The sequence below is a fragment of the Colobus angolensis genome, unplaced genomic scaffold (genome assembly GCF_000951035.1).
Source record: "Colobus angolensis palliatus isolate OR3802 unplaced genomic scaffold, Cang.pa_1.0 Scaffold3, whole genome shotgun sequence".
Lineage (NCBI taxonomy): Eukaryota > Metazoa > Chordata > Mammalia > Primates > Cercopithecidae > Colobus > Colobus angolensis.
Window position 1 is genome coordinate 23,262,032 of NW_012116265.1, and position 14,155 is coordinate 23,276,186.

General features: G+C 34.6%; 1 protein-coding gene across 2 annotated transcripts in view; it reads right to left on the reverse strand.

Moving 5' to 3' along the window:
• The window catches only part of PCNX (pecanex homolog (Drosophila)), a 211,816-nt gene that overhangs the window by 102,058 nt on the left and 95,603 nt on the right, over positions 1-14,155 (reverse strand). The window contains exons 9-13 of one of the 2 annotated variants that reach the window (XM_011949638.1): positions 14,063-14,153; positions 12,234-12,291; positions 10,650-10,867; positions 4,371-4,524; positions 345-377 (exon numbers count right to left, since the gene is read on the reverse strand). In XM_011949638.1, coding sequence (XP_011805028.1) covers positions 345-377; positions 4,371-4,524; positions 10,650-10,867; positions 12,234-12,291; positions 14,063-14,153 — 554 coding nt within the window. The remainder of the gene's footprint in view (positions 1-344; positions 378-4,370; positions 4,525-10,649; positions 10,868-12,233; positions 12,292-14,062; positions 14,154-14,155) is intronic. The other variant, XM_011949639.1, reaches the window with a different exon arrangement.

The window sequence follows — 14,155 nt, forward strand, 5'->3', positions numbered from 1 at the left end:
TTCAATACTTATTCATAAGCTATTATTCAAAATTTATTAAACATAAATAATAATGAGTTTATAAGAACCATGTCTACTCCCTGAAACAGACTGTCAAACAATGGATTATTATGCTCATTTTCAACCACGATTTAGAGTCCACAAGTACAATGTCATTTTATTTCAAGCTAACACCTATATTTCTAGTAGTGTGTCAAAACATAGATGAGGAAAATAGTAACATAAATTTTAGTTCAGTTTGATGCATTCCAAACAAAACAAAACAAAAAAACAAAAACCAAACCACAAATGTTATGATAAATGTTAAGGACCTACAATGTACAGCCATATTAAGAGTGACTTACATGTCTGGGAGAAGAAGAATCTGGCTGAACACTCTAAAAATGAAACAGAAAGATAAATTACACTCTTGAAGTCTTGCTAATTTTACAATCAACTTTCAAAATGCCTGAAATGATTTTAAGTAAATATTCCACAACCACAAAATGACCTATATTAATAATTCTGTTCCAGAGATGAAACATCAGATCCAGATACCAGTGTCACTTTGATATCAAAAACATCTCAAATCTTTCCTGATAAGAGTCAAGAAATAAGATTATTTATTATTTATTTATTTGTATCTATCTTAACGTTTCTGCAATAGCATATGATAGACAGATCCATCTTACTGTTTGGCTTATTGCTATAGACAAGTGTAGTTAAGGTATACTACATACAAGTATAGCATTTCTCACAGGACATCATTCACTCAGGAAATATACAATAATAGGGGTTTGCTTATAACAACAATTCTAGTTCTGCCCATAAATTCCAAGCTTACTAAATAATTCAATGGTATTTGTAATAAAGATATTATCTGCATTTTCATATCAAAATAATCAAATAAGCTGTATCCTTTTAAGAGACTTTATTAATTTCCCATAAAAATGTTCAGAAGGTATTATGCAGCTACGTCCCTAGTCATGACTTTTCTCCCAAGTTTCAGTTCATTTCTGATGGCATACCATACAATTTCACTAGGATTGTCTAGCACCACCCTACCATTCGACATTGGGTCAAGCTGAGTTTGGCATTTGGCCCTTGGCTAGATTTGACTCCAGATAATCCATAAACTCTTTTAACCACAACACCTATCTTCTAAAAGCTTCTGTTCCTGTCTTTCTTATTCCTGTTTATGACATTATTATTCTTCTCGTCAATTAGTTGCAAAAATCTGTCACCTTTTACCTTTTCCATATTTAACCACATTAACCTGAAAGCAGTGGACAAAATTAATTGGACCATGGAGATACCAGAGCCAGAAAATGAATTTAAATGATTTAAGGCACTAAAGGTATAGTACAAGAATGACAACCAGTAATTTTAATATAGAATCATTAAATGTTATCAAAGGGACTGAGTTACTTATTATTAGGGATCCAGGAGGAAGGAGCCGAGACTCTAAGATTTTTAGTTGGTATATCACTGCCAAAAGCAAAGATATTGGGAAAGAAAAATTAACCAGGAGATGATTGATTTGCTATTTTTAAAATGTCTGTTAGATATATAGGAATAAAGCTTGCAAAAGAGATGAAGACTTTGAGATATAAATCTGGACATAACTCATACACAAAGGCAACAAATAAAGTAATAAAAAAGGATGACTTCAATGGCAAGGAACTATAAACCAAGAAGATAACCACATAAAATCCTAGAGAATTCTCATAAATTAAGCAGTTGAAAGAAGAAAGAGGGATCAACAAAGGAAAAGAAAGTCATCTGAAAAATGCAAGAAGCATGAGGGTGGTATGAAGTCACAGATCAAAAATGAGAAGAATATCAAAATGGAAGAGTATCCATAGGTATTAAATGATGTACCATTCATAAAGCACGGAGACTTAAGAAAATCAATTTAGCAATTAGATTGATCATTAGCAACCACAAAGACTATAACGTCAGTACTGCAATGAGGAAAGTATGGACGGGTCTTAAAGAAATAAAGCAGATGACCTAGGCTTACTCCACATGTCTAGCTATAAATAGAGAGAGAAAAAAAGGATGGACAGTTGTTAGTAAACACCGAACTACGTGAATGGTTTTCCAGCTGTGGGAGGGCTCCTCTTCAAGGAGAACTACAAACCACCGCTCAAGGAAATAAGAGAGGACACAAACAAATGGAAAAACATTCCACGCTCATGGATAGGAAGAATCAATACTGTGAAAATGGCCATACTGCCCAAAGTAATTTATAGATTCAATGCTATCCCCATCAAGCTACCACTGACTTTCTTCACAGAATTAGAAAAAACTACTTTAAATTTCATATGGAACCAAAAAAGAGCCCATACAACCAAGACAATCCTAAGCAAAAAGAACAAAGCTGGAGGCATCACACTACCTGACTTCAAACTCTACTACAAGGGTTCAGTAACCAAAACAGCATGGTACTGATACCAAAAGAGATATAAAGACCAATGGAACAGAACAGAGGCCTCAGAAATAACATCACACATCTACAACCATCTGATCTTTGACAAACCTGACAAAAATGGGGAAAGGATTCCCTATTTAATGAATGGTGTTAGGAAAACTGGCTAGCCAAAAGCAGAAAACTGAAACTGGACCCCTTCCTTACACCTTACACAAAGATTAACTCAAGACAGATTAAAGACTTAAACATAAGACCTAAAACCATAAAAACCCTAGAAGAAAACCTAGGCAATACCATTCAGGACATAGGCATGGGCAAACACTTCATGACTAAAACACCAAAAGCAATGGCAACAAAAGCCAAAATTGACAAATGGGATCTAATTAAACTAAAGAGCTTCTGCACAGCAAAAGAAACTATCCTCACAGTGAACAGGCAACCTACAGAATGGGAGAAAATTTTTGCAATCTACCCATCTGACATACAGCTAATATCCAGCATCTACAAGGAACTTAAATTTATAAGAAAAAAAAATCCCATCCAAAACTGGGCAAAAGATATGAACAGACACTTCTCAAAAGACATTTATGTGGCCAAAAAACATATGAAAAAAAGCTCATCATCAATGGTCATTAGAGAAATGTAAATCAAAACCACAATGAGATATCATCTCACGCCAGTTAGAACTGCAATCATTAAAGTCAGGAAACAACAGATGCTGGAGAGGATGTGAAGAAAAAGGAAAGCTTTTACACCGTTGGTGGGAGTATAAATTAGTTCAACCATTGCAAAAGACAGTGTGGCGATTCCTCAAGGATCTAGAACCAGAAATACCATTTGACCCAGCAATCCCATTACTGGGTATATACCCAAAGGGTTATAAATCATTCTACTATAGACACATGCACATGTATGTTTATTGTGGCACTGTTCACAATAGCAAAGACTTGGAACCCACTCAAATGCCCATCAATGATAGACTGGATAAAGAAAATGTGGCACATATACAACATGGAATACCATGCAGCCATAAAAAAGGATGAGTTCATGTCCTTTGCAGGGACATGGATAAAGTTGGAAACCATCATTCTCAGCAAACTAACACAGGGACAGAAAACCAAACACTGCATGTTCTCACTCATAAGTGGCAGTTGAACACTGAGAACACATGGACACAGGGAGGGGAACATCACACACTGGGGTCTGTCAGAGGAGGGGAGGTAGGGGAGGGATAGCATTAGGAGAAATATCTAATGCAGATGACGGGTTGATGGGTGCAGCTAACCACCAAGGCATGTGTATACCTATGTAACAAATCTGCACATGTATCCCAGAACTAAAAGTATTAAAAAAAAAAAAAAATCTACTACTATTTAAAAAAAAAAAAGAATGCTAGTTCTTATTTTAACAAATACAGTTTTCTTTTAGGCCGGGCGTGGTGGCTCATGTCTGTAATCCCAGTACTTTGGGAAGCTGAGGCAGGCAAATCACGAGGTCAGGAGTTTGAAACCAGCCTGACCAACATGATGAAACCTCGTCTCTACTGAAAACACAAAAATAAGCCAGGCATGGTGGCATGTGCCTGTAATCCCAGCTACTCAGGAGGCTGAGGCAGGAGAATTGCTTGAACCTGGGAGGCGAAGGCTGCAGTGAGCCAGATCGTGCCATTGCACTGCAGCCTGGGCGACACAGCAAGACTCCATCTCCAAAAAACAAAACAAACAAAACAAATACAGTTTCTTTTAATATAAAAAACTTGTTTTTAGGAAGTTCTAATTTACATACAATTATTTTTAAGGTTTATATCCCCCTTTGGCTCTCTACACAATCTTATGTAAACATCCAAGAAAAGTAAGCCTAAAAATAATTATCTTACTATAATTCAGTAATTACTACAAAATCCTCTGCCTTTTAACACAAATATAATTCCATAGCATAAAAGATGAGATGCTGGTACCTTAAGCAGTGAGTATTGACAGCTGGCTATGACAAGGCAGAACTGGAAGACCCAGATATCTCTGAAGAATCCTTGTATGAGAAGAATAGATCCCAAAAAGGCCACGAGAATAGCCAGGATGACAGCTAACACATTTTCCAGGATCTCACGATTTCTACAGATAGAAAAACTTATGAGTAAGTATATCGTAAGTATAAGAAATTAACCAAATGGAAAAAAGGGAAGACATAAATATGAAGTTCCTAATATGCCAAGATGTCTTTTTGGTGCTGAGTTTGAACAAGGTTTTAGAGCATACTGAAAACAAACTAGTTTCATGTGGACACAACATGAATTCTTATATACAAATAAAACATGCTACAGCGAGTTCCAATTACATAATACAGTTTTAAATTTCTATTTTAAAAATGTTACTCTCCTTAATATCTGCTTTTCTATTCTATTTGTTGCAAAATAGTTAACAAACTTGGATGGCAAATAAAACATGTACACAAAGAATCACATTATGTTTAAAAGCCAAAATCTCAAAAGAGTTTCTAGAAAATTAAATTTAAAACATTTGTTACATGGCAAAATTGTAACAAAATTCTGGCACTAAGTGATTTCACTTCCCCCATCTCTCAGTAATCTGAAAGAATTAGAAAACTCACTTATTAGAATTATTTAAATATGAGCTCTTACATATCTTGAAAATGAAGGTAGTGACAAAGACTTCTATCGGCTTCTATTAAACTTGCTAAGACAATTCTATACTTCATTAAACTGACATTGTAAGAGAAACAATATGATGCTCGAGAGAGATATATATAGCAATGAAGATTATTTTTATGTCATACACACACAAGAATCTATCTCATTACTTCTTTGGAAATTTTATTCACAAAACGTTATACAAATACATCCTTTAGTATTTCCCTAAAATACTTTTAAGTCATATTTTTAAAGACTATTAAAAAATGAAAAAATGCTCAGCACATCTCATACATAAAGAAAGCAGGACACAAAACCACGGGCATAGCAGGATAGAAGTTCTGCTGTTAAAAAATTAAACATAGAGGTTAAAAAAGACAATATACCAAAAATGATATTACTAATAATGCTTCTCTCCATGGAATAATTATGGTTTGCCTCTGTCAAAACTTTGTACATATTTAAATTTTCTACAATAGGTAAGGAATTACTTTTATAATCATAAAAAAACTTAACAAATGTATTAACCCAATTCCATATTTATCACAATCAACTGGGCCTAAAAATAAAATTCATAAACATCTTTGTACTATTTCATTTAATGGTTCTACCAGATAAAAAAGTTCAACAGTATTTCCAGTATTTCTAAATGAATAAATTACTGGCATTTCCATTTGATTTTAGGTGGTAGTTATGCAATTTCAGGATTGCTAAAATTTGATGACCTCTTTTCAATTCTGGGCCTGCCTGAATAGTGCCTCCCTTGTCATTGAACAGGTATTGTCTTTGGAGTTTTAAAAATTTTCAATTTTGATGAGTCCAATGTATCAATTTTTTTTTTTAATGATCTTGGCTTTGGTGTCAGAGTCAAGTAATTTTGCCTAATCCAAGTTCATAAGAGTTTTCTCCTATGTTTTCTTTTTTTTTACTAGAAGTTTTGTTTTAGGCTTTACATTTAAGCCTATGATACATTTTCATAATGTGGCACAAGGTAAGGCTACAAGTTCTTTATTTCTGTTTATTTTTGAGATGGGGTCTTGCTATGTTGCCCGGGCTGGCCTCAAACAATCCTCTCACCTTAGCCTCTTGAGCACACACCTCTGCGTCCATCTCTATTTTTTCGCCAATGGAAATCCAATTGTCCCACCACCATTTGTTGAAAAGGCTATCCTTTCTCCATTTCATTCATTTGAATATTATTTTGATGCCATCTGGGCCTAGAGTTTTCTTTGTGGGAAAGTTTCTAAACTACAATTTCCACTTATTTAATAGATGTAAGACAATTAAGGTCATGTATTTCTTTCAGAATGAAATTTCATAATTTGTCTTTGAAGAAATTTGTCCATTTGCCCAATGTTGAATTTATTTGCATGTAGCTGCTCATATCATTCTCTAATTATCATTTAATGCCTGTAGAGTCTGTAGTCGTATCACATAACTCACATTCCTGATATTGGTAATCTACGTCTTTCCTCTTCTTTTTTTTTTCTGACCAGGCTGGCTAAAGGTTTATCAATTGATGTTCTCAAATTTTTCATTTCCTTGATTTTCTTTATTATTTCTGTTTCCTCATTTAATTGTTTTGTTCCTTACTATTACCTTTCTTTTGTTTACTTGGGCTTATGTGCTCTTGTTCTTCTAGTAAGTGGAAGGTGAAGTCACTGATTGGAGACCTTTGTTTTCTAATCTAGGTGTTTAGTGCTATAAATTTTCCTAAGTACTGCAGGTTAGTGGCATTCCCAAAATTCAGATATGGTGTGTTTTCACTTTCATTTAGCCCGAAATACTAATTTATCTCTTGACATCTTCTCTAATCGATGGGTTATTTAGAAGTGTTTAGTTTCCAAATATTTGGGGATTTTCCAAGGTTCTATTTGTTATTAATTTACCATTTAATTCACTATGTATGACTGGATAGTGGACCTTTTAAAATTTAGTAACTCCTGTATTATGGCTCAAGATGTGACCTATCTTAGTAAATGTTCCGTGAGCACTTAGAAGAATGTATATTCTCTTGTTATGGACGCAGTGTTCCATATATGTCAACCAATTTAGGTTGGTTGATAATACTGTTCAAGTTCACTATATCCTCACTGATTTTCTAAATAATTATTCTATCAAGTATTTAAAGAGAAGTGCTGAAATCATCTATAACTGTGATTGGTCTATTTCTTCACTTCTATTAGCTTTTGCTTTATGAATTCTGAAGCTCTGTTTCAGGTGTACAAACATTTAGGACTGTTAAATCCTGTGGATTAATTGACTCCTTATCACTACGAAATGGGCTTCTTCACCCTTGGTAATATTCTTTGTTCTGAAGTCTACTTTATCTGACTTTAATACAGTCACTACAATAAGCCTTTTGTTAATGTTAGCATGGTATAACTTTTTCCATCTTTTAACCTGTTTGTTTTTATTTTATTTTGGTACAAAATAAAGTAAGTATTTGGTCTATGTTGCCCAGGCTGGTTTCGAAAACTGGGCCTCAAGAGATCCTCCCACCTCAGACTTCCAAAGTGCTAGGATCATAGGCATAAGCCACCACACTATCCTCTGTTTTTATATTTAAAGTACCTTCCTTGTAGGCAGCTTGGAGTTAAGTGTTGTTCTTTTTTATATAATCTGCCAATTTCTGACTTTTTCTGACTCTATCATCTTGTCATTTGTTTCCTATGAGACAACATCTATTCTTTGATCTTTCTCTACCTTATTGATTAACAGTAATTTTTATAATCTATCTTATCTCCTTTTTGACATATTAGCTACAACTCTTTTGTTATTTTAGTGGTTGCCTTACGGTAGGTTTTGGTAAGAATTTTTAAAAATATATTCGTAAAGACAGAGTCTTACTAGGTTGCCAAGGCTGGCCTCAAACTCCTAGGCTCAAGTGATCCTCCTGCCTCTGCCTCCCAAAGTGCTGGGATTACAGGTATAAGCCACTGCGTCTAGCTTAGGGTTTACAATATACATTTATGACAGTCTACCTTCAAGTGATGATATATCACTTCACATATAAGAAACTTAAAATTGTATGCTTTTATTTTTCCCCTCTCTGCCTTTATGCTATTATCATAAATTTTACTTTTACATGTTATAAACCAAAGCATTGTTATTTTCGTTTAAATAGTTATCTCTTAAAGAAACTTACTAATAAGAAAAAATCTTTTATATTTATCCATGTAGTGACTTACCATTTCCATTTATCTTTGTTCCTTTGGGTAGACTTATATTTCCATCTGAGATCACTTTCCTTCTGCCTAAAAGACATCCTCCAACATTTTATGTAGTGTGGGGCTGCTCATAAAGAATTCTTTCCATTTTTTTCTGATCTGAAAATGTCTTTATTTCACTTTGGTTTTTAAAAGGTATTTTTGCTATGTATAGAATAGTAAGTTGACAGGGTTTCTTTCTTTTCAGTACTTTAAAGATGCTCCTCTATTGTCTTTTCACATGTCTTTCCTATGGGCTCTAACTGCCATAGTCTCCCTGGACTCTCAGTTCTAGCTCCTTAACTCAGGAAGTTGGCTGGACTCTACTTCAGTTCTCCCTGTCTATCTTGCAGCCCAGAAACTCTCTCAAAGCATTAAGCTGGGGCAACTGTAGGGCTCATGTTATCTGTTGTCATCTCTCAAGAATCACTGTCCTTTTTTTCTCATCTCCAATGTCTTGAAAACCACTGTTTCATGTACTTTGTCTATTTTTGGTTGTTTCACATGGGATGATAAATTCAATCCTGTTACTCCATGTTGACTGGAAGCAGCTGTTGGTCACCAAGTTTGTAATACAGTAGACTCATGTGCTTCATTATTTCCAACAATAAAAAGGATGCCTTCTTTATCCTTGTTCCTCTTTTTTTTCTCTTGCAATTTTAACAATTTTATCACTGGTTTTGAGCAGTTGTGTGCCTTGGTGTAGTTTTCTTCAAGCATTTTATGCTTTGAGGTTCACTGGGCTTCCTGAATGTGTATTCATAGTTTTCATCAAATTTGGAAAGTTCTCCACCCTTGTTTCTTCAAAATCTTTTGTCTCCTTGTTTCCTCTTGTAGTTGTCCCACAGCTTTTTCTCATTTTGCTTTTATACTCTTTTCACCGGGTACAGTGGACTCTTGTTTCATTCTGGATAGTTTCCATTACTATGCCTTCGAGTCCTTTCTTCTACAAGGTGCAATCAACCATTAATGCCATCCAGTGTATTTTTCATCTCGGGGATTATAGTTTTCAACTCTTTAAGTTTGATTTGGGACTTTTAAAAGTATCTTCTATGTCCATAGTTAACTTTTTAAACATATGGAAAACAGTTATAACTGTTTTAATGTCCTTGTCTGCTAATTCTAATATCTACGCAAGCTACAGTTTAGTCTCAACTGATTTATTATTCTTGTTATAGGTCGTTTTCTCACTTCTTTGTACAGCTGGTCATCTTTGACTGAATCCTAGACATTGTGAATCTTAACTTGTTGGGAGCTGGGTATTTCTGAATTTCCATAAATCTTCTTAGATTTTATGTTACTTGGAAACCGTTTGATCCCTTCAGGTCTTGGTTTTATGACTTGTTAGGTGGGTGTGAAGTAGTGCTCCTGCTAGGGCTAATTATTCCCCACTTTTAAAGATCTTCCTGATTATTCTACATAAGGCACCATAAAATATGAACCATAAACGTTTCCAATCTGGCTGGTAGGGACATATACTATTCTCAGTGCTATGTGATTGCCAGTAACTATTCCCCTATTCCTTTTCACATGGTTCTTTCCCTGGCCTCAAACAGTTTCCTCACATACAGGAACTTATCCGTACTCCGCCAAACAGTCGAGGTGACTCAATGCAGATCTCTAAGGTTCTCTCTCTAAGCAGCTCTCTCCTCTCTGACAGTCTGTCTTATGGGCTCTAACTGCCATAGTCTCCCTGGACTCTCAGTTCTAGCTCCTTAACTCAGGAAGTTGGCTGGACTCTACTTCAGTTCTCCCTGCCTATCTTGCAGCCCAGAAACTCTCTCAAAGCATTAAGCTGGGGCAACTGTAGGGCTCATGTTATCTGTTGTCATCTCTCAAGAATCACTGTCCTTTTTTTCTCATCTCCAATGTCTTGAAAACCACTGTTTCATGTACTTTGTCTATTTTTGGTTGTTTCACATGGGATGATAAATTCAATCCTGTTACTCCATGTTGACTGGAAGCAGCTGTTGGTCACCAAGTTTGTAATACAGTAGACTCATGTGCTTGCCATTAAGATAGCAGTGTTAAGAAACAGGGAAACAGAAGTTTCCTCTTACAACTGTTATACAGAACTTTGCATCATATTACCTATAATCTGAAGACCATCAACACCTCATATTCTTTGGCTTTTGAGTAGCAGTTGCATGAGTCTCACTGATTAACAAAAACAATTTCTTTGTATAAAGATATTGAAATTGCAACCAAAACATTTTTAATGGATTTAAGACAGTCAATGTTTAGAAGCCCTATTACCTTAACTTTTATCTCAAGAGAACAAAACCAGAAAACATTTCCCAACATGATAACCTAAAAACCTGGACACTTCACCTTAAAAATAAAATCTGCACATATCATTAATATCACATTATAATCTCACCTATCAAACAGGGCCAAAAGTGTGAGTCTGTCAAAGTTAATGCCGATCCACAGCTGGGGTAGGATCCAAAAGCGATAATAGTGTTTAACCTTTTGGGCAGCTTCTTCTGTTGGGCCGTACGTAGCTGCCAAGTCAGGGCTTAGATCAATGTCCTGTTGCTCCAACAAATCTGTATCAATGGTCAATAGTCTATTCAACCGAATCTGTGGGAGAGAGAGCTAAAAGAAAGTCAGCTGAAAGGCTTAAAATATCTTCAATATTTATTTGTTTATTCAAAATAAAATATCTTCGTAATTCAAGAGCTACTCAGTTAGCTTATCAGTTATCTAAGTCCCTTAATTTTCTTCTCTAATACACTTTTTTTTTTTGACATGGAGTCTCATCTGTCACCCAGGCTGGAGTACAATGGCACGATCTCGGCTCACTTTAACCTCTGCCTCCCTGGTTCACGCAATTCTCTGCCTCAGCCTCCCGAGCTGCTGGGATTATAGGTACCTGCCACTATGCCCGGCTAATATTTTTTCTATTTTTTGTAGAGATGGGGTTTTACCATCTCAGCCAGGTTGGTCTTGAACTCCTGACCTGGTGATCCACCTGCCTCGGCTTCTCAAAGTGCTGGGATTACAGGCGTGAGCCACTGCGCCCAGCCTACTCTTTATGAATATGTTATCATTACCAGAAACTATAGAAAGTGACAATAAAAAGTCAACTAAAACAAAATTAATGAATCAATAAACCTTTTGTAAATAATTGACTAGAAAGTGTTTAAAATCTTAAGATTTTTCTCAGGGAATGCTTAATGCTAGTGAATCCATTAAAACCACTTACTGTGAATCCTTAGTGACTTCTCTTCTCCCTGTCACATTTATAGTCTTTTCTCCTTAAGCTTTGAACCTCATTATCAGTGTTAAATCTGAGCTCCACTGCATTGGATACGATGGCAGCAACTCTCATTTCTTCCCATAGTCTCTCATAATTGTTGTTACTATATTTCCAAATCCCTCTGTTTTTTTGTTTGTTTTGGCAAGCTCACCTGAGGCTATACAAATTACTACACTACATTTCTTCTAACTTCAACTCATCCATTCATCAGTTTACCAGTTTTCTTTTCCTCAGAAAGCATCAAAAGTTGACTGTATGTGGCACAGCACTAGGCAGCATTTTGCTATCTCAAGGTTCCCATACCATTTAAAAGTAGAAAACAATAAAACAATCATCTTCCCCCATGTTTGCTTTCCTATGGAGTTTCCAGGAATACACTATAGACACGTATTTGGGTATAGTTGAGAAAATTTACTTCCTATATATAACACAGTCATTTCTATCTCTAAGCACTGACAAATACTTTCCAAAATACTTCTTAAAATACTCTATCCCAAGGCTTCTTAACCTTGTACTTTGGTTTCTTATCAAAGGACTTAGAAAAAAAGAGCAACTGGAGGACAGCAAAGTGATTTTGCCATATTTTCAAAACATTTTTTTGTAACTTCATCAATTTTATGGCTTTTATAGATCTCTATAAAAATACGTATTTCAGATTTAATCTGAAAATTTATCATGTTGTAAAAATAAAGAAAAACCTACCACATCATGTGGATAAAATCGAACTGAGGTAGAACTGGATACATGAGAATCTGTGTCACTAAAATAAAATAAAAAAGACTTTAGGGAACAAACAGTTTGTCAAACAGAAAGAAAAATATATCCTTTAACAATCACATGAGATTCACATATCTTCGCTTTTCCATGTTAACTTCAAAATGCAAAATAGCATTTTCCTAGAGTTGTGATAAGAGCATAGCCTCTGGGTCAGTGACTACATTCAAATCTCTTCAACTGAAGGAGATCTTGGACAAGTTACCTACCCTCTTCATACTTCTGTTTCCTCTTCAGTAACATATGACAATAGTATCTATCTGTATCACAAGGTTCTTGTGAAAGTGTTTAAATGAAATAATCCAAAGAAAGCAATAAACATATTGCCAGGAGCCAGTAAAGACACAATAAATTTAAGCTATAATGTAATAACCTACAACATAATTCAGTTTCCACAGTTCAGTCATGTTTGGATTTCAAAACTTGAGGCTTTACCACATTTATGGTGTAAGGAATTGTTATCTTGAACTACATTAAACATAGTAACAGCATTTCTACCCCTCCATCCTCCTACTGTTTCCGCTGTTACAGAATCAGGGTAACAGTCCAATTTAATAATTTGTTGAGAGGGTGAATTCTGAAACTAGACCAAAAGAGCTTAAAGAGCATAGTTATCTATATGTTCTACTTTTTTAGCATGTGAAGCTAAATGACTGCAATATTTTATTGCTTCAAATGGTCCCTCAAAACAAAAAAATAAGTAAACAGCTCATAGATGTCTAACATTTAAATAGATGTGATCTATTATTAAACAGAAGTCCTAAAATAAGAATCAATAACTCTTGAGGGGAAAGAAAGCTAATAAATCAAGAATAGGCTTCAAAGTGCAATTTGAATAGATAAGCAATTAAGATCAAAATTTTAGAAAACAAACATTTTAACACCTTCTAAAACTGTAATTGTGTTATATGATCAAGATTTCTAATTTATTTGCTCTTCTCCTGACTTCATTACCTTACAAATTCCTTCGGCGGGGGGTGGAGAAACTAAAGGTAACATATGAGACATATTTTAAGAAATTCTTCCTTAAAGCCAGTAAAAGAAATTTTAAACAAAATGAAAGTTGATTATTTAAAAAGGTAACTGACCAAACACTTAGAAGGAATTAAAATTTTAAAATTACATAAAGAAAGAGAACTGATAGGCTTGAACTTAGTTATGTAAGAACTTGTAAGAAGAGTAAGTCCTGATTAGCTTTTATACATTATACAATATACAGAGAACATGAAATTTACAATTAAATTTGACACTGTGGGAAAACACTGTATCCCTGTAAGATCTTTGGGATATCTTGATTTAGTTTTTAAAACACAGAATAGCTTTTGTTTTAAAAATAATACTTTCTTTTTTCCATAGCAAAAAAAATTCTACCTTAAGTTTTTAGAAACAAATGCACTATGACAAATTATTAGAGTAAATATAATGATGTTTTCAAAATAACTTTTATATCTGACCTGGTGACTACAGTTAACAACGTACTGTATACTTGAAAATCACTAAGAGAGCAGATTTAAGTGTCCTCACCACAAACAAGATTATAAGTATGTGAGGTAATACATGTTAATTTAGCCAATGTATACAGTATTTCAGAACATCAGGTTGTATGCCATAAATATGTATAATTTTTATTTGTCAGTTAGGAACATTAAACAATTATAAAAAACAAAAAAATTAACTTTTATAGTTCTAGGCTTAAAAACATTAAACATGGCAAACATATGAAAGTACACACACTCCTAATATGACTTCACACATACCAGATATTGGATGCTCTTCTTGCTGCTGGTTCAAAATTCACAAGTGACATATCACAGCCACCAGTCTCATACAGCGTAGAAGAGAACTTACCT